Source organism: Triturus cristatus, chromosome 10 (assembly GCF_964204655.1).
Source record: "Triturus cristatus chromosome 10, aTriCri1.1, whole genome shotgun sequence".
Taxonomy (NCBI): Eukaryota; Metazoa; Chordata; class Amphibia; order Caudata; family Salamandridae; genus Triturus; species Triturus cristatus.
The window spans coordinates 1,190,240,366-1,190,264,907 of record NC_140593.1 but is presented as its reverse complement, the minus strand read 5'-3'; the positions used below and the strand labels follow the sequence as shown (position 1 = coordinate 1,190,264,907).

Below are 24,542 nucleotides of genomic sequence, written 5' to 3'. Positions count from 1 at the left end.
CTGGATGCAATGTAAGAAGCGATTGATTGGCAGGCACCCATACACTTGGGCAGTGCCACGGTCACAGAGGAGGGATCCCTAAGTGGCCCACAGGCAGTCTCGGCTCCCCTCACACACTCAAAGCTTACAAGAGCTGATGTGGCGATGAAACCTCTGGCCTCAGAGTACCATGATGACTAGGCAGGCATCCCATTGCTCAATTTGTGCCAGTGGTTTCCGGTACTCAGCACCAGCACTTAATAGTCAACACTGGCTCTTTTGGCAGTCAGCCACAAGGGGGCGCTGTTTGCTACTTTTAAAATGAGCACAACAGCAGTTATTTTATCATTTAATATTTGTTAAAAAATTACAAATACCTGCCATTCCTTTTGCTTTTAGTGGTCTGGGATAGTCTGCACTGTCACACTTTTAGGAGTGGGATTTTAGTAGAAACTCTGGCAGGGGCAATTGGCAATGCATGCTGTTGGGTCCTCCTGACAAGTGACCTGGTACTTCTTTTTTTTTTTTAATTAAGCACTGAGGCATCCTTCCCCCTTACACCACCAGGAGAACTCCCATCCTCTCTGAGAAGGCATCGCTGAAAGCTCCATCTTGGCTCCCCTGGTGCTCAGGGGATCCCGTGGGACCTCTCTGGAGAGGTCGTCTCTTCAACAGTGAGAGTGGTGAGATGATCTCGCCGACCCCTTGAGAGCAGGAGCTGGAGAAACTAATGGATGCTAAGTGGTCCCCGCTCTGTGATTAATTAGCACACCGGAGATTATTTACCGCGTGGGCAGGAGGATGCAATCCATTGCCCCACTCTGGTGTGGAGAGGGTCCGGCTGGGGTGCATCGTTCCGTTAATTAAAGCCTGCACTTCTTTTACATTATCCTTGCAAGCGTGGGTGTTGCAAGGGCAAGCTGCATTCACGAGGCCTATTCCGACTCTTGCAGAAGCAGACTCGCCTGCTCTCATGCACAGACCGGCTAAACCCACTCACATGTACACTCCTGTGCAAGTTACATGAATGAGAGACTGCACCCTCACCCTTTCTAACCGTCTCACATCACATGGCTTTAAGAAGGATATTGGAACACTGGGAATGTTGGGAGCTCAGTTGAAGACAATGGAGTGCTTCGGGCTTCTAAAGGCTGCTAAAGGCCCGGAGGTCCAACATTACAGGGTTGTTGAAAAGGCCCACGGAGCCCGAGGGGATTTCAATCCTCTCGGGCTCCGTGCAGGAGTAGGCCTTTAATGGCTAATAATGGTTGGTACAGGCCTTCTACTTCAACATTCCAATGCTTGTCTTTCAGTTTTCCCTTTTTAATTTAGGACGTTCTACCTTCAGTAGAAGCCCTCAGAAGCCCTTTTGCTTCGCCCTATACTAGTTGTTAAAGGCTCCCTCCCTCGTTATAGGCCTTCACCTTCAGCTCGGACCAATAGCTTCATTCAGGGACTTTACCAATCGGTGTAGCTCTAAGCAGTGGGCTATAAGGCTATATTGCACCTTGAGTGATGTGTGTGTAGTTTCATTAGTAGGATAAAGTACCCCTTACCATATCCAGGAGCAGGGCTGAAGTCCAAGGTCATTGAAAAGGTTACAAAACCCAATGTTCACTAGCAATATCCTCTTCACATATAGTAGAGAATACTCTATCTCTTATAATACATGGGCATGCCAAATCTCCCCTGCTCTTCATTGCTTGGGACCTCAGAGCAGGGAAGTGATAGATCATCTGCCAAAAACAGAAGGGAGAGGGAAGAGGGTCTTCTGGCATGTGGTAAACGAGCTTTAGGGTACAGTGTGAAGCAGAGGGCACAGCACGATGAACATGATGCTCCTGGGAGGATGAGGGGAGGGCTTCAGGACCATGGAAAGGAAGAAGCCTGGATGTGGCGGAAAGACTTGGGGTCGGCGGAGAAGAGGCCTCGGAGGTGGAAGAAGAGGACTCAGCATGAAGAACAGAACTGTTCGGTGATGGAGGAGAGGCTGCGGAGTGATGGCGTATAGGCTCATAGTGGGGGGCGAGTGGGTTTAGGGTGATCGGGGAGGGGCTGCAGGGTGATGATGGAGATGATGCAGGACTATGGAGGAGAGGGGTCCGAGTGATGGAGAAAGAGGATGCAGTGCTATGGAGGAGAAAGTTCAGGGTGTTTGAGGAGAGGATGCTTGGGGTGGAGGAGAGGCCTCAGGGAGAAGAAAGAAAGGCTTCAGGGTGGTGTAGAAGAGTCTGCATTGTGGTGAAGAGGGTTCAGGGTGGTGTAGAAGAGGCTTCAGAGTGGGGTATGATGGCCTCCAGCCCTCTCTTCCATCTGCTGCTCATTCAAGCCTCAGCTCTAAATTCATGACTCCTCTTGTCAACATTGAAACCTAGTTCCCACCTCTGAACCCTCTACACATGTTTTCAATCCTTTCACCCAGGGGCTCCCTCGAGTCGCCTGGGTAGAAAGACACCGTTTCTTTAGGGCACCAGCTGCAAGGTCTTGATATGTGAGCGCTTGAGTTCAAATACTGATTACAGTGCCTGTCACCTTCTGCAGAGTCAGGCACAAAGCGGCGGCCATTTCTAAGCGTTCAATAACTGACTAAAAGTACGGCTTCAGGTCCACTGAGTGACCACTAGATGGACCGGCTGGAAAACGTTTAGTATCCCACCTCATGAGGGTATATTCAATACTCCCCCCCCCCCCACATAGCTCACAAGGTTTCAGATTTCTATGTGTGACATCGTCATAATTTCAGTGTAATTATGAGTGACATCTCAATGACTATGTGTGACGCTTTCTCGCGAGCAAAATCGAGCACTGCAGATGAAGGACACATAAATATCAGAAATTACACCCATTTAAGCACCGAGAACCTCTAAGAACATCTTAAAATTGTTGCAAAGCACCAGAAATGGAAGGGCCCTAACCAGAGACAGACTGTGTGGCTGCAGTTCTCTGTAACAGAGTGCAGCCTAAAAACATACCTTTTAAAGCATCGCATTAGCAAGCGCAACCAGGAGATTATACCGTCACTCAGTCTCAGGCATAATCATTTGCTAATGCATAAGGTAAAAAAAAAAAAAACATATGGGTTCCGACGTTTGTTCCTAAGATGTAAGCAGGTAAATTCCCACTGAGATGAGGCGCTCTTCTAGCGTTGTCGTTTATAGGATGCCCACTTCCATGATAATTGTACTTGTTACAATCGCTGCCTCTCTGCTTCACACAGAATAGAGCAATGCTGTGAGCTCCTGTTTCCCTTCTGCGCCGAGCACTAATGGACTGCCTTCCTCCTACCGCTTCTCCCGCACTCTCGCGAGCAAAGTCAAGGGGCCCGATTCACAAAAATAACTTAAGACAAAATCCTAAACTTACTACCATTTTCGTATTCACAGAAGGCACTTAAACATTTTGGTATTCACAGAAGACACTTACTCACTTCGGTATTCACAGAAGTTAGGAGTCCTAACTTTAGGACTCCTAAATGCCTTCTGTGAATACCGAAAGGCTTAAAATTAGGATTTTTCTCAGTTTAGGAGTCCTAAAGTTAGGACTCCTAACTTTACTTCTACTAAACTGAGAAAAATCCTAATTGTAAGGCTTTCGGTATTCACAGAAGGCATTTAGGAGTCCTAAAGTTAGGACTCCTAACTTTACTACTAGTAAATTGAGAAAAATCCTAATTTTAAGACTTTCGGTATTCAAAGAAGGCATTTAGGAGTCCTAAAGTTAGAAGTCCTAACTATACTGCTACTAATCTGAGAAAAATCCTAATTTTAAGACTTTCGGTATTCACAGAAAGCATTTAGGAGTCCTAAAGTTAGGACTCCTAACTTCTGTGAATACCAAAATGGTAGTAAGTTTAGGATTTTGTCTTAGGTTAGTTCTGTGAATCGGGCCCAAGGAATGCAGCCCATGGCAAAAGAAACTTAGCAGAAATGACACCCATTCGAGCAATGAGAAACTCTACGAAGACCTTGAAGCTGGTGCAAAGCCCCTGATCTGTGCAGCAGGCATTTTAACCATCTGCGCTACTTTACGGTGAGTCATAACTGCTCCCAGACAAAACTCTGATCTCTCTCCAGCAGGAACATTAATCATCGGTTAACTTTGATGTTTTTATTGTGGCGTGAAAACTGTTGGACCTGCAAGTAACTCTCCTGCAGGAGCTTTTACGCTCATAAGTTATGTCTAAGCACAGCACCCCCTCCCCCAGCTCAGCCGCAGGTGAGGCTGAACCACAATTAACAAAAGGATCTCTGTGGCAAAAGCAATGACCCACTGAGCTATCTACTTAAAGTACAGTTCAGTGATAACAAGGTGCACGTTATTTGCTGCAGGCATGTGAACCCTCTGCACTACTATATGGTGAGACAACTCAAAACTGCCCCTAGAAAAAACTCCCACCTTTCTCCAGCAGGTCTTTGGCTCACTAACTATGAATCACTGCCAGTGCTGGAACAAATGCCTGCTGCCTTGGGCTGCCTCGAGCTGATGCCAGTCTGTGGAACCACAACATCCAGGGCTGAAACAGACACTGGGTGCATGGGTGTTGCCTTGTTGGCTGCGACGTTAGATAGACAGGGCAGGACTGGGAACCAAAACCGGCCCTGGCAAAGTGCTCGGCCGGCCCCCCGGGGCTTGGGGGTGCCGCCGAGCTAAACGGCCCTGTAACAAAAACGGCCACCAGGGGCCCAAAACCGGCCCCCACCCTTGCGGCGCACCGGGGATTGCCCGGTGCCCGCTACGGCCCGTCCGGGCCTGTAGATAGACCTCGACCTGCACAAAGAGACCTCTTGAAAAACAGCGGGGCACTGACAGATCTTGCCTCTCATGAACATTGAAGACAGACTCAAATATGGATCGTGTCTACATATATACAAGGAATTCGGCCATGTTTAAATATCAATTCAATTATACGTCGAATGTTAGCCTGGTAACATAAAACTCGCTTCAATAAGGAAAACTATCAAAAAGCTGCTTTTATAGAACTATTTGCTTTCGTGTTATATAACCATTAAAACAGCTCTTGTTTTTCAAAAGTGAAACTCTTACGCTCGTATGAATTAAGTAATTCCAAATGTATATTTCTCATAGAAAGATTTCACTAGCAACTTCCGATTATATGAACGACACAGTGAGAGAGAGACTTTATATTTAACAGTTCTGTGTGAAAAAATAGCTTTCATCTACACACTTGGGCCTATATTACGATGGAATCGGGACAGACCGACCTCCGGTCCCAACCGCAGCATTACAATGCAACCGCATATGGTGCGGTCGCATACTCCCATTTGTCTATGGAAGCTTGTGCTGCAGCCGTAAACCGGCCACAGCACAGGCTCCCATAGACAAATGGGAGGACTTGTTCATCTCTGCACCGCGTAGCAGACACCTCAGGGAGGTTGCCACATGGTGCAGGGATGAACAGGGTGCCCCCTCGGCCCCCAACCAGAGCCTGCAGGGTAAAGGGGGCCCTGCTAGCAGCCGACAATGGCACTTTCCATGTCGAAAAGCCCAACATGGAAAGCCTGTCGGAAACCAACATCATAATCCCTACAGCAGAAATGCCGTCCATAGGGATTATGGGCAGGTCTCCGACTGGCTCCTTGAGCCCATAGTAATCCATCCGGAATGATTGGCCAATTTCACTTTCGACCGCCTGCATCGTAATGCAGAGGTTGAACTAAAACCCGTGATAGGACCCAGAAAGCCTCCAACCTGTGGTCGGAAGCTTTCCGGGGCTCGTCATAATGAGGCCTTGGTAGAGAGGATAGAGCTCAAATGAAAACGTTTCTACAATCGCTCTCGATTGGGAGCTGTTGGTGGGCAGGTGTGATTGGATGTTTGCAAGTGTACATACGTTTGAACTATAAAGTGATTCACTAGCACGCTACACTGCGCTCGTCTTAGACGGCACGTAGCTGCAGTAGCATCTGTGGGATTCACAGCGTGCCATAATAGAATGATTATGCGGTGGATCATACAGCTCAGAGCTGAGCAGAGCGCAGTGCGGCCCGCCGCGGCAGCGTCAACAGCGGCCTGAGAGAAGAGTAGTCAGTGAGCAGCGCAGGCTCAGCAGTGATGATGCTCTAAAGTAAATAGATACGGAATCGGCGGTGGTCCGCTCCGGATTTGTGGCACCGTTTTATGAGAGGATACAGGCAGCAAATACGGGCGATGCAGGAGATAGCGGTGCGAGCAGCGGCGAGCTGCCAAACTTTAAGAAATATAAGTGCCGCCATCTCACGGCATGGGTGGCCCGCCCATCATAAGTAGTCCAGTATCATGGACACATTGTTGCAGTCTCCGTGACGCCATCATGTCACATGAATGCCGTGGTGAATGGGGCTAGCGAGCACAGCTCAGCCACTCGCTATGCCTGCAGCAGTCACACACTCAGCGGCTGCCAGAGCTGAAGCGGCCACGCGCTGCTTTGCTCAGTGCTTAGTGCTAATTATAACAGCGCTCTGACTTGACCGCTTCAGGAGGCGCTATAAATGTGTGACTTTGCATTTTAGTGCAGTGATGCGGATCACCACACTGGCCAGGGTTGCCTCAATTGGTACTCTCCAGCTCAGAGGGGTGGCACCTGGAACTGTAGATATCAGGTATTTACCCCTCCCTCCCATGAGAGGCAATACAAGATGTCAACTATGTGTACAGCTTATACCACAATCTTTGGGCTCCATTCATTAAAACGTTGTAAATCTGCCATTTAAGTTTACATCTACGTTTCGGTATGAATATACAATTTTGTAAAAATTGGAATTCTGAAAAAATTCCAAAAGTACTCCTGGAAGCTGTGACCGTTGCATCGTCCCTTGGGGAACTCACATGCATTCGCATTTACACATACATCATTTGAGGCAATGTACAGTGGCATGTGTAAAAATTTAGCTAAAGTGCCTTTGTACATGGTGAAGTTTGCCTTTTTCCAAGGGTATATTTTTTGCAAGAAGAAACCCTTTTCCCTACCCTACCAACTCAAGAAGTGTTACTTGCCAATTTCCAGTCTGGCAAGGGATTTACTCCTGCCCTTGGTAGGAGTACATCTCCAATTGTATCCATGGTTGTACTGTGCCCTGGAAAGTTGTGTGAAACCTCACCAACTCACAAGTTTGTGGGAGTTCACCAAGTTTTCAAGGTATTGCCACAATAGAACACCCGCTCCTTAACCCTAGGAACACATTTACTCCCACGTAACATTACACTATGGTGGTGTAATATTACACAAGTGGACTTCCACTCCTATATCAAGTCATTTGTGCATCAACTTTGAATTTCGAATTCTGAATCATAACAGGCCAAGAAGCAGAACAGATTCCAGTGTGTGGACTGCAGGAGACACAGAGCTGGAAGCAGCCAATCTCCCTTCCTCAGCAATGACAGCTTCACTTCAGCCTTTGCTGGAATGTGCTCAGTTGCAATCCTGCCCCTCCCGCCCCCGCCCCTCCCTCCCCCGCCCCTCCCATGCCGAGCTTTCTGAGTTTTTCTCTGGCAGGTCCCAGCTTGCAGTGAGTGCATTTAGCTGGCAGGCAGCGCCTCGCCCCTTAAGAATTCTCACCAGGCCCTGCAGATGAGCTCTGTTTTTGACAAGCAGAAATCGACACATCAGGATGTTGGGGCTAGTGAGAGTTACCGCCACCCCTTGTCTCCTTATCACACTTTTGCAGGTTCTTTTTCATCCTTGTGTTCTCTCTTTGTCACTGTTTTCCTATCTTTTTCCTCCTCTATCTTCCACCCATTTCTGCTTTCTTTCATGCCCTGGAGGAAACTCTGAGGATGAAGTACTGGTGTCACATGTCATGGATGTGGAGTGCCACCCGGCCTCTACTATACAATGTATCTGCATTCACCATGCGGGCCGGGTGCGGCCTGAAAGTATAATTATAGGGCGGGCGGTCGCTCTAGAGACCACACCCGCGCACACCAGTAACCGTGTGTGAGTGTCGGGAATTGTTGCGGAGCGTCTGCGGCCTAGCAACGTGTTCACGCTGAGACGAACACAGCAACTGCAACAGGCAACCAATGGCACACATTATGCACACATCAAAGAACACAGGGAGTAACTTGGTTATCAGATTGAAAATAAATATTCCCTGAGGCCACGGGCCACCAGCGGTAAATGATAATACTCAGGGCCACTAGAATTATGCGATTGTGTGGTCACAGATTTTCGCATAATTATAGATTTGCCGCATCTTTTGCCACATAATTTGCAGGTTTTAACAAAAAGGAAATTTTGTTTACAGCTCTAACAGTTCAAAGGTTACTATAAATGCAGCAACATGTGTTGCTGGGCAGTGAAAGTCCCTTTGCACAGGTGGACTGGTCACCATTCTGGTGCTTATTGCTATAGTTGTGTGTTAAACTGGTACCAGTGAACTGCAAGGAATGCCTAGGCAGTGTTACCAATTACGAATTTCTGAAGTAATTCTACTACAAAATGTGCCACATAATTTACTCAATCCTGCCACATAATTTGGCCCTCTCCTGCCGCATAATTCCTGTGGCACTGATAATACTCCACTTTCATACTGCCCTGTAACCCCAGATTAGTCTACGCCCTAGAGAACACGCCTTGTGTACGCAATTAATAGAAAATCAAGGGACCACAGATTACATGTATTCGACTACTACACATGTGTGGATACCTCACGTTCATTTTATATCCCCCCTCCCCCTCCACGACAGTGTGAAGCCCAGCAGGGCTTGGATTACACCAACAAAACTACACGTATGACCACATAATTGAAGGTGAAGGTTCCTAAAGAATTATCATCCCAACATCCAAGCATCACTTTCGCTTTCAAAGCTGGAAAACTGGTTGAGTGAAAACAGCTCACAAGCCACAATCAGTGAGGCAAAGTGCACCACTGAACCAGTTTGCAGTTTTATGTCTCCTTCCCTTGATCAGCTGAAGCAGTCACTCAAGCTGAGACCTTCAAAAGGTACTTGGCAGCGACTGAGGATGAAAGAAACACTCCAGAGAAGTTATTTTTCTGTAACTAAACCTGCCTCATAAAAAACTAACTGATGGACTCAAGTATTCGAGAACCACATCTTCAGCTGCACAGGAGTCCTGTCAATACCACCTCCCTTGGAGCCCAGCCCTCCCTGAAATGTCAAGTTCTGGATATGGTAAACAGCTTTTCAAGTGGCCATTACCTCTACTGGGCGAGTAAGTAAATTACATATTCTTTCTCCTCTGAACCTGGTGCAGTCTTTCGTGGAGGCATGGTAACCATCCATACCTACCATTTTTCCCTCCAAAGCCTGTTTCATGGGTTGATACTTCCGGTCTTCTCCTTAGCCAATCAGCTTAGATTTGGCATTGAGTTGCTTTACCAGATCGGAGGCATTACCTGTGGCTTTGTGGAGATATCTCAGAGATCTGTAAGGCAGCCACGTGGGCTCCCTGGGTGCCCTTTAAAGAGGCAATGCTCATGTGGCCAGTCAATTCATCACAATTCCTTTTTTGGAAGGCTGGCATTGGCCCACGCTTGTCGTGCCTTTATGTGCCTTATGTTTGTTAGTTTTGTATCACACAACATCTGCTAAGTCCACCTACCCTGCCTGAAAGGACACACTCACACGCTACACCCTTTTTTCTTCAGATTGGACAGTGTTCCTAACCCCTTTAGTGCTCTAATGAGACAGCATTAACATCTCCAGCAGCGCTCTGCACAATGGGCCATGTAGTCCTATACTCAGAATAAGAAAAATGAAACTCCCAGAATGTGAAGGGTGCTTTATTTACAAGCCAGAATTAGCTGAGTCTCCAGCATGACATGGTCCACTTGACATCTGTCATGCTTTCCATGAGTCAAGAACGCTGAATGACAAAGTAAGAAGAAGTTATTATAGTAATTGAGAGAACCTCAGTTTGGGCCACTGGAATTATGCGGCAGGGAAGGACCAAATTATGTGACAAGGTTTACTACATTATGCGGCAAGAAAAGTCAAATTATGAGGCATAATACAGCACATTTTGTGATAGTATTACTTCATTCTTTTTTCATTTTTTGCACATTGTAACACCGTGTGGGAAAATTTTCACCGTTATTAGTACCAGTTTAACACCCAAATACAGCAATACATAGTTGAAGGACGACCAGCCAAACTTTGCAAAGGTCATCCCGATGCACAGGAACACGTGGCGCCAGGTTTTTATTGTTTTAATCTGCCTACATAGAAACAGATTATGCAGCCGGTGACGGATTATGTGGCAAATGCAGCAAATCCATAATTATGTGTAAAATGCTGCGGCAACAGAATTGCATAAAACCAGTTGCCCTTCCCTTAGTCTGTATGTTCCTTCATGTTGCAAATCGCTCAGCATTGGTTAACACTCTGTGCTTTAAACTGAATCTTTACCAGTGTAGATGCACCAATCCTTAAGGGTCATATTATAAATGTGCCCCTGTGTCCCTACCCTCTGCAGCTGCTCTCTACCCTACAACAAGGAGGTTTAACGTGCACAATTCTAACCACTCACATTCTAGTTTCCGGAATTGAATTTACAGATGCAGTGAAGCAGTGAAGCAGTGATATAGTGATTGGGTGTTGCAGTAATGCAGTGATGCAGTGAAGCAGTGATATAGTGATTGGGTGTTGCAGTAAGGCAGTGATGCAGTGTAGCAGTGATAGAGTTATTGGGTGTTGCAGTAATTTAGTGATGCAGTGAAGCAGTGATATAGTGATTGGGTGTTGCAGTAATGCAGTGATGCAGTGAAGCAGTGAAGCAGTGATATAGTGATTGGGTGTTGCAGTAATGCAGTGATGCAGTGATATAGTGATTGGGTGCTGCAGTAATGCAGTGAAGCAGTGATATAGTGATTGGGGGTTGCAGAAATGCAGTGATGCAGTGACGCAGTGACATAGTGATTGGGTGCTGCAGTAATGCAGTGATGCAGTGAAGCAGTGATATAGTGATTGGGTGTTGCAGTAAAGCAGTGATGCAGTGAAGCAGTGATATAGTGATTGGGTGTTGCAGTGATGCAATGGAGCAGTGATATAGTGATTGGGTGTTGCAGTAATGCAGTGATACAATGAAGCAGTAATGCAGTGATGCAGTGATATAGTGATTGGGTGCTGCAGTAATGCACTGATGCAGTGAAGCAGTGATATAGTGACTGGGTGTTGCAGGAATTCAGTGATGCAGTGAGGCAGTGAAGCAGTGACATAGTGATTGGGTGCTGCAGTAATGCAGCGATGCAATGGAGCAGTGAAGCAGTGATAGAGTGATTGGGTGTTGCAGTAATGCAGTGATGCAGTGAAGCAGTGATATAGCGATTGGGTGTTCCAGTAATGTAGTGATGCAGTGAAGCAGTGATATAGTGATTGGGTGTTGCAGTAATGCAGTGATGCAATGGAGCAGTTAAGCAGTGATAGAGTGATTGGGTGTTGCAGTAATGCAGTGATGCAGTGGAGCAGTGAAGCAGTGATATAGTGATTGGGTGTTGCAGTAATGCAGTGATGCAGTGAAGCAGTGATATAGTGATTGGGTGTTGCAGTAATGCAGTGATGCAATGGAGCAGTGAAGCAGTGATAGAGTGATTGGGTGTTGCAGTAATGCAGTGATGCAGTGGAGCAGTGAAGCAGTGATATAGTGATTGGGTGTTGCAGTAATGCAGTGATGCAGTGAAGCAGTGATATAGTGATTGGGTGTTGCAGTAATGCAGTGATGCAATGGAGCAGTGAAGCAGTGATAGAGTGATTGGGTGTTGCAGTAATGCAGTGATGCAGTGGAGCAGTGAAGCAGTGATATAGTGATTGGGTGTTGCAGTAATGCAGTGATGCAGTGAAGCAGTGATATAGTGATTGGGTGTTGCAGTAATGCAGTGATGCAATGGAGCAGTGAAGCAGTGATAGAGTGATTGGGTGTTGCAGTAATGCAGTGATGCAGTGAAGCAGTGATATAGCGATTGGGTGTTGCAGTAATGTAGTGATACAGTGTTGCAGTGAAGCAGTGATATAGTGATTGGGTGTTGCAGTAATGCAGTGATGCAATGGAGCAGTTAAGCAGTGATAGAGTGATTGGGTGTTGCAGTAATGCAGTGATGCAGTGGAGCAGTGAAGCAGTGATATAGTGATTGGGTGTTGCAGTAATGCAGTGATGCAGTGAAGCAGTGATATAGTGATTGGGTGTTGCAGTAATGCAGTGATGCAATGGAGCAGTGAAGCAGTGATAGAGTGATTGGGTGTTGCAGTAATGCAGTGATGCAGTGAAGCAGTTAAGCAGTGATATAGTGATTGGGTGTTGCAGAGATGCAGTTTAAGAGTGTTGCTCCTTTGAAGTTCACAGGTGGTGCTGCTACTAGTCCAGTCCTGTTAAAATGCTGTTTTTTGTTTTCAAAAGAAATATGGTTGTGTATTAACAGGCAAAGGCAAAATTGAAACATACAAGATTAGCCCCGGTGGAAATTCCATTTGACCAGTTACAAATGGTTTCTAACTACAGTCACTTTTGGTGCAGGGATTTTGGGACATGAGCTATATGTGTCCAGAGCAGAAACTGCTGGGGGAAGCAAAAATACCAACTGAGGCAAATAGACACTGGCAGACACTGCTAATAACCAGTGTCCACAGTTCAACTGGAATTTGCTCCTGTTTTCTCCATAGCAGCTCAGCAGTGATTCCTTCAATAACACTGGGGGCAGCTCCTCCGTTAAATCGGAGGAGCATCCATCGCCTCGCTTAAAAAATTACCCTAAAGATAAAAAATAAAATATGTCATTTTATTTTTTATCTTCCCGTCCTGAACCGAGCGTCAGGACGGTGGCGGGCTGCTGCTGAATGACAGCAGTAGGGAGGAAGGTGGGCTGTTTGTGTACTTCTCAAAGTGCGCAAGTCCCTTTGGCCGGTCGTCTTGCGACAGCCAGACAGACATGTGCAATTTGAAACTTCTAGCCCAGCTGTTTTAAGACAGCCGGGTTAGAGTAAGTGCAGACCTCCAGGGAGCCGGGGAGCACCGAGTGGGGTTACTTCCTCCAATCAGGGAGCTGCTCTCACAGCATGAGAGCAGCGTCAGGATTGGTGCCCGCACTGTAGCATCCAGTTCCTCAGAAGTGGTCTGGAGCAGAGGACATTGGTACACGTTAGTTTTATTTTTAATATTAATATTTGCACGCCCGACCAGCCCCTCCCTGAACAACACTACCACTGAACAACACAAACAGAAACGCGTAAGAGATATCGCTACACAGGTATCTGCTGTACTTGCAAGGACAGACTTGGAGTGAACGAGAGCCTGGGGTACTCACCATCGCCTGCCACTTCCTGGATCTGGGACGCCGCTGACTTGTAGCTGCTCTGGCTTTTCTTGCTGCTCTTGGTACAAACAGAGGAGCTGGAGCTGATCCGAACCTTTGGTGGCAGTATGTGGGCTGCTGTGGGCCTGGGCGGTTGGCAGACCGGCTGAGTGCCACCCCCTTTCTCTTTGCCGCTGCTGTATGGAGGGGACACATCTTTGCTGCAGCAAGGGGGGGTGATGACAGCAGGGCCTGCTTCCTGAGGTAGGGAGGAGTCTGCAAGAGAAGAATGTTGAAGGGAATGAGCTCCCACAGAAGTGCACCACTCAGAGCTTCAGTGGGATGGCACCACAGAATTACAACAAGCATTTGCAATGTAAAAAATCTTGCATTACTGAAAGTTTGAGCTATTGGTGTCGCATTATGATTTGCAACGCCAATAGGTCAAACTTTCAGTAATGTGAAATCTATTGCATTGCAAATGCTTGTTTAATCTTGATCTTACTTCTGGAAATCCCATGATGTTCTTTAGGAGGCCAGTGTCCTGTAGAAAAAGGCCTAAATGTTCCCCCTCCAGATAGCGGCATGGATGGACGCTGCATTTGCTGGTGACAGGAGGGGGGAGGGTGTGCCAGCTAGGAGTCAAGGGATGGCCAGAGCTGGCCAACCAAAAGAATCAATTGGTAATGTCCGCTGGGAGGTAACCAAGCACTGACAGGGGGGACAGATGCACAATATTAACCAACCAGAGAAAAGGAATTTTAAAAAGCAGCCCAGCTAACCAACCAGAAGGGGTGGGCATGTCCAAAGTCCCTGATAGCCCATTTACCGAATACAGCATGCCTCGTAGAGCAGCGCATGCGCTGCCCAGGCTCGACCAAAAATAAATAATAGCTGGTGCTACATTAAGGCCACCAGAGGCAGCTGCCATAGAGCACCACCACAAATGGCCACAAGAGAGAGACAAACTGTACCAACGTGTCTAAAAAGGCCATGTAGTCTGGGGAGGGATGGCTTCCAAACAACAACATACAATTTTGCATGGATTTCTGATAATGCTTGCTCTGGAAGTGACCGTGGGTGTCTCAGAGCTGCCATCAGTGTACTTTCTTTTGAAAAGGAAAGCAAGGCTCACAGTCTTGCAGTCACCAGTTGAGCCTCTGCACAAGCCCAGAAGGCTTGCTCTTCAGTCCCAATCTAAACTTCCTTCAATATAAGTATAATGCATTCTCAAGAAATAAGCAGATTAAGATTTGATTACTCTGGACTTTAATCCATGAATTTTATAATATAATATTCTTATACACAAGATAATTCTGCTGGTGACCACCAAACCGTGAAATGTATTCATGTAAGGATTTAAATATGATTTATATGTATTAACAGAAATAATTACTTTAGTCAGGTTGCTACATCAAACGGTGAAGGTCACAGAGCAGTGCCCAGGTGAAGAGGCTGTGCAAAAGTGAGTAATTGAGTCAATTAAAAACCAACCTAATTTTTTTTTTAATGTGCTATATGCTTAATTAGCCATTAATCCACAACAATGCAGTCAATGTTTCGACCTCTCAATAAATATTTGGGGGTGGGGGGTCTTCATCAGGACAATTGCAAGAGCAGCCTTCTGCAAGTGAGCTGGGAAGCCAGCCAATCTTGAATATAGAAAATCAGCAGGCTGGTGGAATATGATTCATAATAGAGAGGGTTTCAGGATCCAACTCAAAGTGCAGGGCACAGTCCCTGTCAACAGCCAGTCAGCAACTTTTTATATTCATATTCAAGTGTAGAGGCGTCCATCTGTCAAAGCTCTATTCAACTCTAATTGGAGCCCAAAATCTTTTATCTGAACCAATAACTAGAGCTTTGTTGTCCTGTTAAGGGTAGAACTCTCAGGTGCTGGGCCCCATGTTGGACACAAGTGTAGCCAGATCATAGACGACCAAAGACCACAAAGCCTGGTAAATACTTTTCTCATCTAATTTGGAATGCGTATTACTTACAGGTATGATTAGGCAATGCAAGGTAGACGCACCGAGTAAGGGGCACTAGATATATTTCAGAAACAATGAATGTAATTAGGGTGGGAAAATGTTATAGAGTATGGCGGAAAACATCCTAGACGCATCCAACACAGACCCTAAAGGCCAGCTGAGAAATGCCCAGAGCAGATTAGTTCATAGGTAGCCTGCCCAATTACCTATCCCAGTTCTCTCTCCTGGGCTTGGCTGTGGAATCAGAGCTGTATTCTCACTGGTGTTGCAGTCCTCGCTCGCCATGGACTTCTGGCTGTCGGACCAGCGGTCACCGCCTTCATACGTGTTGCAGGGTCCTGAAATAAAAACAAAATAGAAACAAAACAACATTTGGTGGGATCCTATTAACATGCGGAAAACCCAAATACAGAGCTTGAGGAAGCTTTTCATTACAAAAATGACCAGCACTTTTCTTGCCACTCTTCAAATATAGGGAAAGACCATAGAGTTTGGTTCATAAACGGAGTACTTTATTTGGGTCTGGTTAGAAGCAGCATTGGCTCATTTAGACAGTCTAAAGCTAAGAGGAAGAATGAGGCACTTATGGGAAGTAAACTAAGGGCCCGATCTATATTTTGGCGGTGGGGCCGTGTTCCACCAAGGCAACAGAGTAAATTCCTCCATCGCCCTGGCGGAGGTCCCGACTGCCAGATATATAAATGACTGCGAGGCCGGCGGTCATTTATAAAGCTTTGGCAGGAACCGCCATCACACCAGTTCCTATCAATGCATATTGCTGTTTGCTGCAGGGCTCTATCAATAGGACGAATCCTTGCACCAAATAGTTTTATTTTTTTATGTTGAAAAACAAAATCCCGAAAAGGGATTTTCTTTTTGAAAATAAAAAAGTTAATTTCCCCCTAACCGTAGGAGTGATCTCCCATGGCGAGGGAGGTCTTATTTAAGTTTTTACTGTCCCTCACCGACAGGATTTCCCTAGTAGTGATGGACAGTAAAAAAATGGCTATATGTCCACCTATTCTAATTGGGCGGACGGTCATATAGCTTATTCTCAAACTGGACCATCAGAGAAGTTTGGCAACGGCAAAAATGAAGTAGGCACCACTGTTCCCTAATTTAAGGCCCGCCCCCCTCCCGTCTAAATCGGGTGTGCAGAACACTGTGATGGCGGAGATGTAATTCTGCCGCCATTGTGCAGAGTTATCTCTGCACCAACATATAAATCTGGCCCTAAGTGATTTAACAGGAAGTCTGGACTTAAAAAATGTCAGATAAGGGAGGGGGCTGTTAAGCAAATCACTCCTTCCTGTATGTGTGCCTGCTGCACAAAGGACATCATGAAAATAGTTCCGTGCTTACAGTCTGCACTTCTGTCTACACTATCACAATGTAGAGGGTGCAGCGCCTGTAGCATGCCTGTGACTGCCTGTCCTAAGCACATGATGCAGGCAGTGAAACATTGACTGATATGACTTGGATACTGCGGCACTTGCAGCGTCCTTTGCCTGGTAGTACTATTTGTACAGTATTTACTATCCAACTAAAAAATAGGAGAAATAAAAGTATTTCTCCTCGTTTCGCCACTTGTACGACTCCCCTGGGGAGGTTTATGAATCTGGCACATTCCAGGGTTTACAAATGGATGGCAGGTACACTAGTCTAGTTTAGGTAGTGTTAGATTAGTTTAGAGCGGGTAGGGTATGTAAGGTATAGCTGGGTAGAGTGGGTAGGGTACAGGTGCGTACAATCTGTAGGGCAGGGTATTACGGTAGAGCTGGGTACAGAGGGTAGGGTACAGGTGTGTAGGTTTTGTAGGGCAGCGTATGTACTGTAGAGCTTGGAAGGGTTGGGTAGGTTCAGGTGGATAAGAAAGGATAGAGCAGGGGGTGTAAGTTAGGGTAGATATTGGTATGTAGGATTGAGTGCGTAGGGTAGATTGGGTAGGGTAGGTGTGGTTAAGTTGGGAAGGACAGGATAGGTTTGGTATGGTAGGGAATGTAGTGTAAGGTATGGGTAGGTAGTGTGGGACACAGAATGTAGGGTTGGGTAGTTTAAGGTTGACTACGAAGGGTAGGATAGGGTTTGGTAGGATGTGTAGCGTAGAATAGGAGTAGGGTGTATATGATCAGTAAGGGATGGCATGGTATGTAGGGTAGGGTTAAGTAAGGAATGTAGGGTAGGAAATGTATAGTAGAATATGGTGAATAGAGTTGTGGAGGGTAGCTCGGGCATGGTAACCTATGAAGGGTATGTAAAGCAGGGTAGGGATGAGTAGTGTAAGATATCTAGGGACGGGTGGGAGATGATATGTACAGTCGGGTAGGGCATGGTAGAGTGAGTGAGGAGGGGTAGGATATGTTGGGTGAGTAGGGTCAGGCAGGGTAGGTGTAGTAGGTTAAGGCGTGGCAAATACGTTAATGGTTAAAAACTGACTACCCTCGCCACTGTCTGAAGATTGCCCGGTGTGTGGTGTTGTGAAGTGTATAGTAGTGACGTGAGGTCTTACCAGACAGATCTCAGTGGCTAAAGCTGTACCCTCAAACAAGAGAGTCATGACGAGGAGTCAGGAACTGAAGTTTGTGTTGTAAGTGGTGATCTTGAAAGGCACACTCAGAAAAGTGCTGCAGTGGAGATACCTTTGACAACCGGCTTGTATTTTCATTGCATCTTTAAGAAAGAATGCATGCACGCAGGTCTTTACTTGGTGAATAAAAAATGAATGTGCAAGAGAGAGTAGTGGATAACACTGTATCTTTATGGCACTCTAAGGCATCCAAACAGCCTGTACTTCCTATTCAAAAAAGCCATAAATCAGTAATAAAAAATATTGTTGTCTCAGCAAAGTAAATGCATCAACAAACAAACAGTGGCTCTCAATTACAAGATACTAACTGCGTCCTGTGTGCAGTTTAACAGAAGAACTACATGTGTCTCATCACTAAAACCTAATAAGAACACAAATGGGACAACATAACCATCCTGGAAATGTCATGGCCTTTATGCATAGCCCATCAAAGCAAAGGCAAACCATGAAAAACACATCTAGACCTGGAACTGGAGCAACATCCCCGTATCCATCAGGAGAGCCGCAACCCTGCTCCACTTCGGGAAAGAGTTGAAAACACGCCACTTAAAAACACTACATTATGGTGCGTTAACATACCATAAATAAGCTACCCCTTAAATTCCTACTTGATTATATCCTTGCCTTTGGCCCCACATAGCACTCCAATGCTTTAGGCTAGGTGTGCACTAGACAAATAGCACATAAATACACATGAAAGCCAATCCCCCAAGGGGGACGGCCCAAAGCTCACTCTAATCTTACTCTTTAGGTTTTGCCTAAGAGAGCATATGCACTGTCTCTTGTCAGACCTTTTGTTAAATACACTGGACTTATAGGCCGCCCATGGCTTACTATTGGTTGGCTTCATTGTCACTTTCATTTGCTAGGTTCTTATTTGTCACCTTCTCAAGGCTTTTCCTCCTCTTTTGTGTTTGTCTCTCCCATGGAGCATGGACACATTACTGTGTCTTTCCACTGCTTGCTTTTTCAGATGTTACTTTTTTATTTTTGTTTGAATACTCTATGAGAGTGCATGATTTTTTCAACTGTCACTCTTGTGTACTTCTCCCCCCTCTGCTTTACTTCCCCATTAACCTGTTGCCCGACCTTCATTGTTTGTGTGCATCCCACAGCCTCTGCTGCCAACCACTGACTGTGCACGCTCTTGACAACTCCTCCCGCCATCCTTCCGTTGTCAGTGCACTTGCACCCTCCTCTTCCTTCCACCCTCTATTAACTGTGTCCTTGTCCCAGTGCCTCCCACCCACCCTCCATTGTCCGTGTGCTTGCCCCAGCCCCTCTCGCCCATCTTCTGTTGTCTATGTGCTTGCCCCGGCCCTTTCTGCCCACTCTGCATTGCCTATGTTCCTCCCCATCCTCTGTCGCCTGCCCTCTCTCCCCATCCATTTCCTTTTCTCCTGCCCTCCATCTCTTTGTGTTACCTCATCCCCCAACCTACACCCCCATTTGTTTTTTTTGGAGGAATGATGAGCCCAAGGAGGAAGGGAGGGCGAGAGAAAAGGAGGTGGGTGGGTAAGAGAACAGGCAGAAGGGGCAGGAGAGGATATTGCTAAAAATAATTTTTAAAAAAGAGCTATAATGCGGCCATGTTTAAAGAAAAAAAAGGACATTCGCGCTGACCGGGTCATAGCACTTTCTTTTAAATTAGTTTTAGCCATGCTGCATTGCAGAAACGCTGCTCCACAGCCTGGCTACAAATCATTGCCAAAGCCAGTAACTCTCATAAGCAAGATATATTGGCTTGCCAATTATTGTCTATTGTACTATTTTGCAGAATGGATGACACAAGGTCTACTAGACAGCTACACCTGTCTGGAACCAGACTTAAAATGACTCTCAGCATACTTCATAGAGAGTCCTCGCCCGACCGGCTGACCCACCCCATCAGGTGGCCATATAGGGGGTCCTAGAAGACCTGGGAGGGCAGACAGGAAAAGGCACCCTGGTTGGAACTTGGTTAATACTGGCCAAAAGAGGCATTGCGAAACATTGGAACGATAGAGCGCCGCCAAGGCCGGCAGGGTGGCGGTCGCCAACGGACTGGGGTGCAAAACAGGAAGCATCGATTTCTGCTGCAAGAGGCTGTTCCCACAAACATTGGAGGATTTGGGGTAAATGGTGGGAATTTGATGGTTTGTTATAATAAGACAAGACGTTCTATAAACCTTCGAGTAGAACTTATAGCTCCTATCTTCTGGATGAGCGTGGCACCAGATGTCTACCCAATTTTAGCCTATCGGTCCTTGTATCAAAGACTGCGGGGTTAGTGTGCCCACTTGCCAAGCCTGATCAGTCAGTCCTCTGTTCAATCAATCAATCAATCAATCAGTCATTTGTAAAGCGCACTACATACCCGTGAGGGTCTCAAGGCGCTGGGGGGGGGCGCTACTGATCTGTTGGATGTAATGTAGCATTGAGATCTCCAACCATTATCCGAAGACCCTGGGCGAAGCCCGAGATACGAGGGAACAAATCAGCAAAGAATGCCTCTCCAGTCCTATTTGGGTCATACACATTCACAAGAGTTGTTTCTTTGCCCTCCAACTCTCCCTCGATAAGGAGATATCGGTCATCTGATCCACTGTGTGTCACTTTAAGAGCATATGGGAACCCCCTTCTAAATATTTTGAAACTTTCTATGTTTTAGTGGGTTCTGAGGAGTGAAATTGTAGAAGGTATATTGGAGACCTCAATCGATGTCTATCGTGATGTGGTAAATGAGCTTCCTGCAGGGGGGTAATATTAACTTCCGGAGCATCTAACCATTTCACTAGGGTCCTGTGTTTCAATTGGGTGTATAGACTCCGCGTGTTTAAAATTAAAATTGGTAGTTAAGATATTGTCTGTTCTGGGTAATTTGGACAACTCCTATCTAGCTATCATTTGTGATTACCCAACCTCCACAGGAGTCTCACTTGCACTTGTGCCCCATCCCTGTTGGGGAAATATCTCGAAGTTCCTGTACCTTGAACAGGGAAAGAATAGATCTTGGGATTGAAAGAGGAAACAATTAAATTACTGTAATAACTAATAATGCATACAAAAGCAGAAACACTGGGCACCATACATTACAGCAATTGGGCTCTTGGGGGCTGTGAGAGGGGAAGCTAACCGTTATATGGCCCATAACTGGACGGTGAATGCTTTATGCAATAAACTAAATGATATAATAACTGGGGGTGAGTGGTTGAAAGGTTTCAGCACTCCTTCCATCATCTTGTTGTGTTTGCTATGTTCGCCCATAGTGGCCAAGGGTATGCCCAGATGTGGGTCCCTTGCTTGCTGTGCCACTGTGTGAGAAGTTGGCCTGGCATATGCTGGCCACAAGTTATAGTGGCCACCTTGCACCAGTCCAATTCGACTCTTGGTAGATAGGTTTAAAGACAACCTTTTAAAGAAAGCTATCCTAGTGGTAGCTGTGGAGAGCAGCCTTCAGGCTAAGTCTCTGAGGAATGTAAAGCAGCTTGTTTTACCTTATAATCTCTTAAATTACCAACTGAAAAGACACCACACAGGTATATATATCAAATATATATGTATTTATTTCTAAATATACTCTACTAATCTCTTTATGAGATTAGAGCCAGGTAAACATTCAAAAGATCAACAGTTCTCAATAAATTAAGCACAAATATGGCTGTAGCCCTAGGGGCGTACCAGACCATATACTAAAATAGTGATTTAACAAACTCGACTTGCAATATGAAGAGGCCTAGGGCCTTGGGAATCTCTGGGGCTTTACTTCTGCAGTGTTAGCAGGTAAGTAGCCAGCCCACAGGAGACGCGTGCAGTGTCTAAACACACACGCGGGTTTTCAATGCGTTTCAATGGCAAAATGTCGCGGTTTGTAATTTACAGTTCTAGGGCACTTTGGAGTGGACAACAAGCAAACAACTTACAGGGTAAGTACTTCGATAGCCAATGCACACTTGGGCACCGTAATGCCAGAGTTACCTCACCCAGGGAAGCCGGGTGCATAGGTGTCCTTTGGTGTCAGGTCGCGATGCTGTTTTCAATGGAGATCGGGGAAGTCTTGCTCCTTGTGTCGTCGAGGGAAGTGTCCGCTTGAATCCAACGATGGATTGGAGTTGCAGGAGACCTAGAAATTGAGGGGACAGAGTTCAAAGTCACTTGCCAGTGACTTGTGGCCAGCAGGATAGATGACCACAGCTGTCGCGTCTCTTCAGGTCACTGATTTCGTTTTGTCTCTTCACTCACGTGGACCAGGAGGGATCGATGAAGACCAGCAGCTGGATTCCGGAGGTCCCACAACGTCTGCAGCTGTTGGCGGTGTTGGCACTCGGATCGAAGTAAACAAACCTTGGCAACTGCAAGTCTTGTGTGGATGGAAGATTGTCGATGGATCAGACCAGCAAGGTCCGATGGACTTACCCAGCAAGGGTAAGTGAGGGCAGGCCCAGAGCAACCAGGCAAGCCCTTGAAGTGGATGTGGAAGTCTTCTGGAGGGCTACTAGCCAACGGGCAAGCAACCGCAAAGACGCCTTTGCAGGAAAACTTTAACAACAGCCCACGGTCATTCGGGATGGGGTAGGCCGCTGAAATTTGGTACCAGACCTGCTCAGGACTTGGACAACAAATGGTCCAAAGCACAACTTCGTTGAACGTAGTTTAGGGCTTGCACTCGAAATCAGTGCACGGTTCCCTGGTATTGCCGTTCCTCATCACTCGTGGAGTTCAGATGCCACAGCTTCGCTGGGGACTCAAAATGGCCGACAAGAGGTCAGGAAATCTGCTTCAGGGGACGCAGGGACTTCGGGCTCCGGCGGGAGCGGTAAAGTTTGCAACCGTAGTTCAGTAGTTTTGGTGCCTGCCAAGCAGGGGAGTCACTCCTTGACTCCAAGGGAGATCCTTCGGTCTTCTAAAGATAGTAGAAAGTTGAAGGGCCAGGATTCTTCTTCGTAGAGCGTCGTCCAGGTGTAATCTAAGTTGCATTGGCAAGCTTTGGTATCTTATAGTGAAAAGATGGGAGGGACTAGCTCTATGGCCACTCCTCTAGGAGGGCCAGGGTAGTGGGTGGTTACACCCACTTCCCTTTGTCCAGTTTCGCGCCAGGACAGGGGCAAGCAGCCCCTGAACCGGTTTGAGCTGGCATATGCACAGAGGAGCCTACTGCTCCCCCAGTGCAGGACTTCAAAGCACTCTAAGAGTGCACCCACCCAGCTCCAATACACTAAATCCTGTCTGGGAGGTGGTGACACCTCCCTGTGACAAGAAACCCTTTGTTGGGCTCCCTCCACTGCGAGTTTCGGTCAGCAGCAGGTGGGCAGCCCGGTGTCTGTGCTGGTGGCATCCATTTTGTGATGCCAGGGCTCTAGATGATTTCTACCGTGTAGTACAGTGTGTACATGTCGTCCCCTCTAGAAGGGTGGGATCCTACTCCCACACCAGTTACTGGTGTGGGGGTAGGATTCCAAGTTGTTTGACACCAAACACGACATGTTTTGATGCAGTCATTCCAAAGTTAGCATTTACCGCGAGGTTATAATGCACTTAAGAGTATATGGTTTAACCGCATCCACAAACAGCAGCAGAGAATAGACTCTGCCAGCTGCAGAGGGGTCCTGCTCAGGCAGAAGCACCCCTCACATAGTAAACCAAACACCCTGCCCTTGGGATTGATAGGGCCTACCATAGGGGTGACTGATAGGTTTATATGTGTGTGTATGGTGAGATATAGGAACCTATATCTCAGTAAGGAGTGCTAACACTACCTCACACAGGCTGCAGTAGCAGGCCTGTGGTGTCAGATTGTGAGTGTTTCCCAGGGGTGGCATAATACATGCTGCAGCCCCTGGTAGGCCTGTGAAGTACCAATGCCCTAGGTACCTAAGGTACCATATACTAGGGGCTCATAAGGTACCACAGTATCCAATCACTAGTGCATCTAATATGCACACCAATCATTTAAGGGAGTAAGCACATAGGCAGGGGTCCTGGATAGCAGGATCCCAGCCAGACTAGTCAAAAACCATTCAAACACCAGGAAAAAAAGTGGGGGCAACCATATAGTCAGATTCCACCTTCCTACACACTGGATTCAAGCTAGCCTGATTGATGAGGGGTAAAACCCCGAAACCAGTTCCAGGGTGCTTGTTTCCAGTACAGGGAGGACATGGCCTGGCAGTTTGGGCTGGACTGTTCTCATGAGGAACAGGGTCAAGACTGATTTGCATATGGCTGGATCCAAAATTACACCTCATATACACAAAAGCAGCATGCTGAGGCTGATAAGGCAGGGCCGTTGTTGGCCAGGATAATACGTAACTCCCCACAGACGGCTCAGATTCTTGAAATTAATACACAAGCGGGTGTACTCGCCACCACACAACTAGAAATAAATGAGGCCTTTCAAACATATTATGAGACGTTATATGCCACCCCGACAGAGCATGATCAGAACGAGTTCGACTCTTTCTTTGAGGAACTCCCCCTCCCACAGTTATCAGATGATATCAGGAAGGAGCTGGAGAACCCATTGACGGAGGCAGAGATCAGAACTGCTATCAGGGCCCTGCCCAGAAATAAGACCCGAGGGTTAGATGGACTACCGGCTGAGTTTTATGTGACTTATATGCCCTTGCAAGTCCCACACCTACGGTAAATGTATCAGGAGTCGCTGGAACTTGGCTCTTTGCCAATTACCACACTCCAGGAACTTGTGGTCTCTTTGCCCAAACTGGGCAGGGACAGTAGAGATATTGCAGGTTATCGACCCCT

At 46.7% G+C, this 24,542-nt stretch overlaps 1 protein-coding gene across 2 annotated transcripts in view; it reads right to left on the bottom strand.

The window, feature by feature from the left end:
• Positions 1-24,542, bottom strand: part of LOC146797003 (uncharacterized) — a 166,144-nt gene that overhangs the window by 20,260 nt on the left and 121,342 nt on the right. For both annotated transcript variants that reach the window (XM_085629601.1, XM_085629600.1), the window contains exons 3-4: positions 15,421-15,552; positions 13,236-13,499 (exon numbers count right to left, since the gene is read on the bottom strand). In XM_085629601.1, the coding sequence (XP_085485727.1) occupies positions 13,236-13,499; positions 15,421-15,552 (396 nt within the window). The remainder of the gene's footprint in view (positions 1-13,235; positions 13,500-15,420; positions 15,553-24,542) is intronic.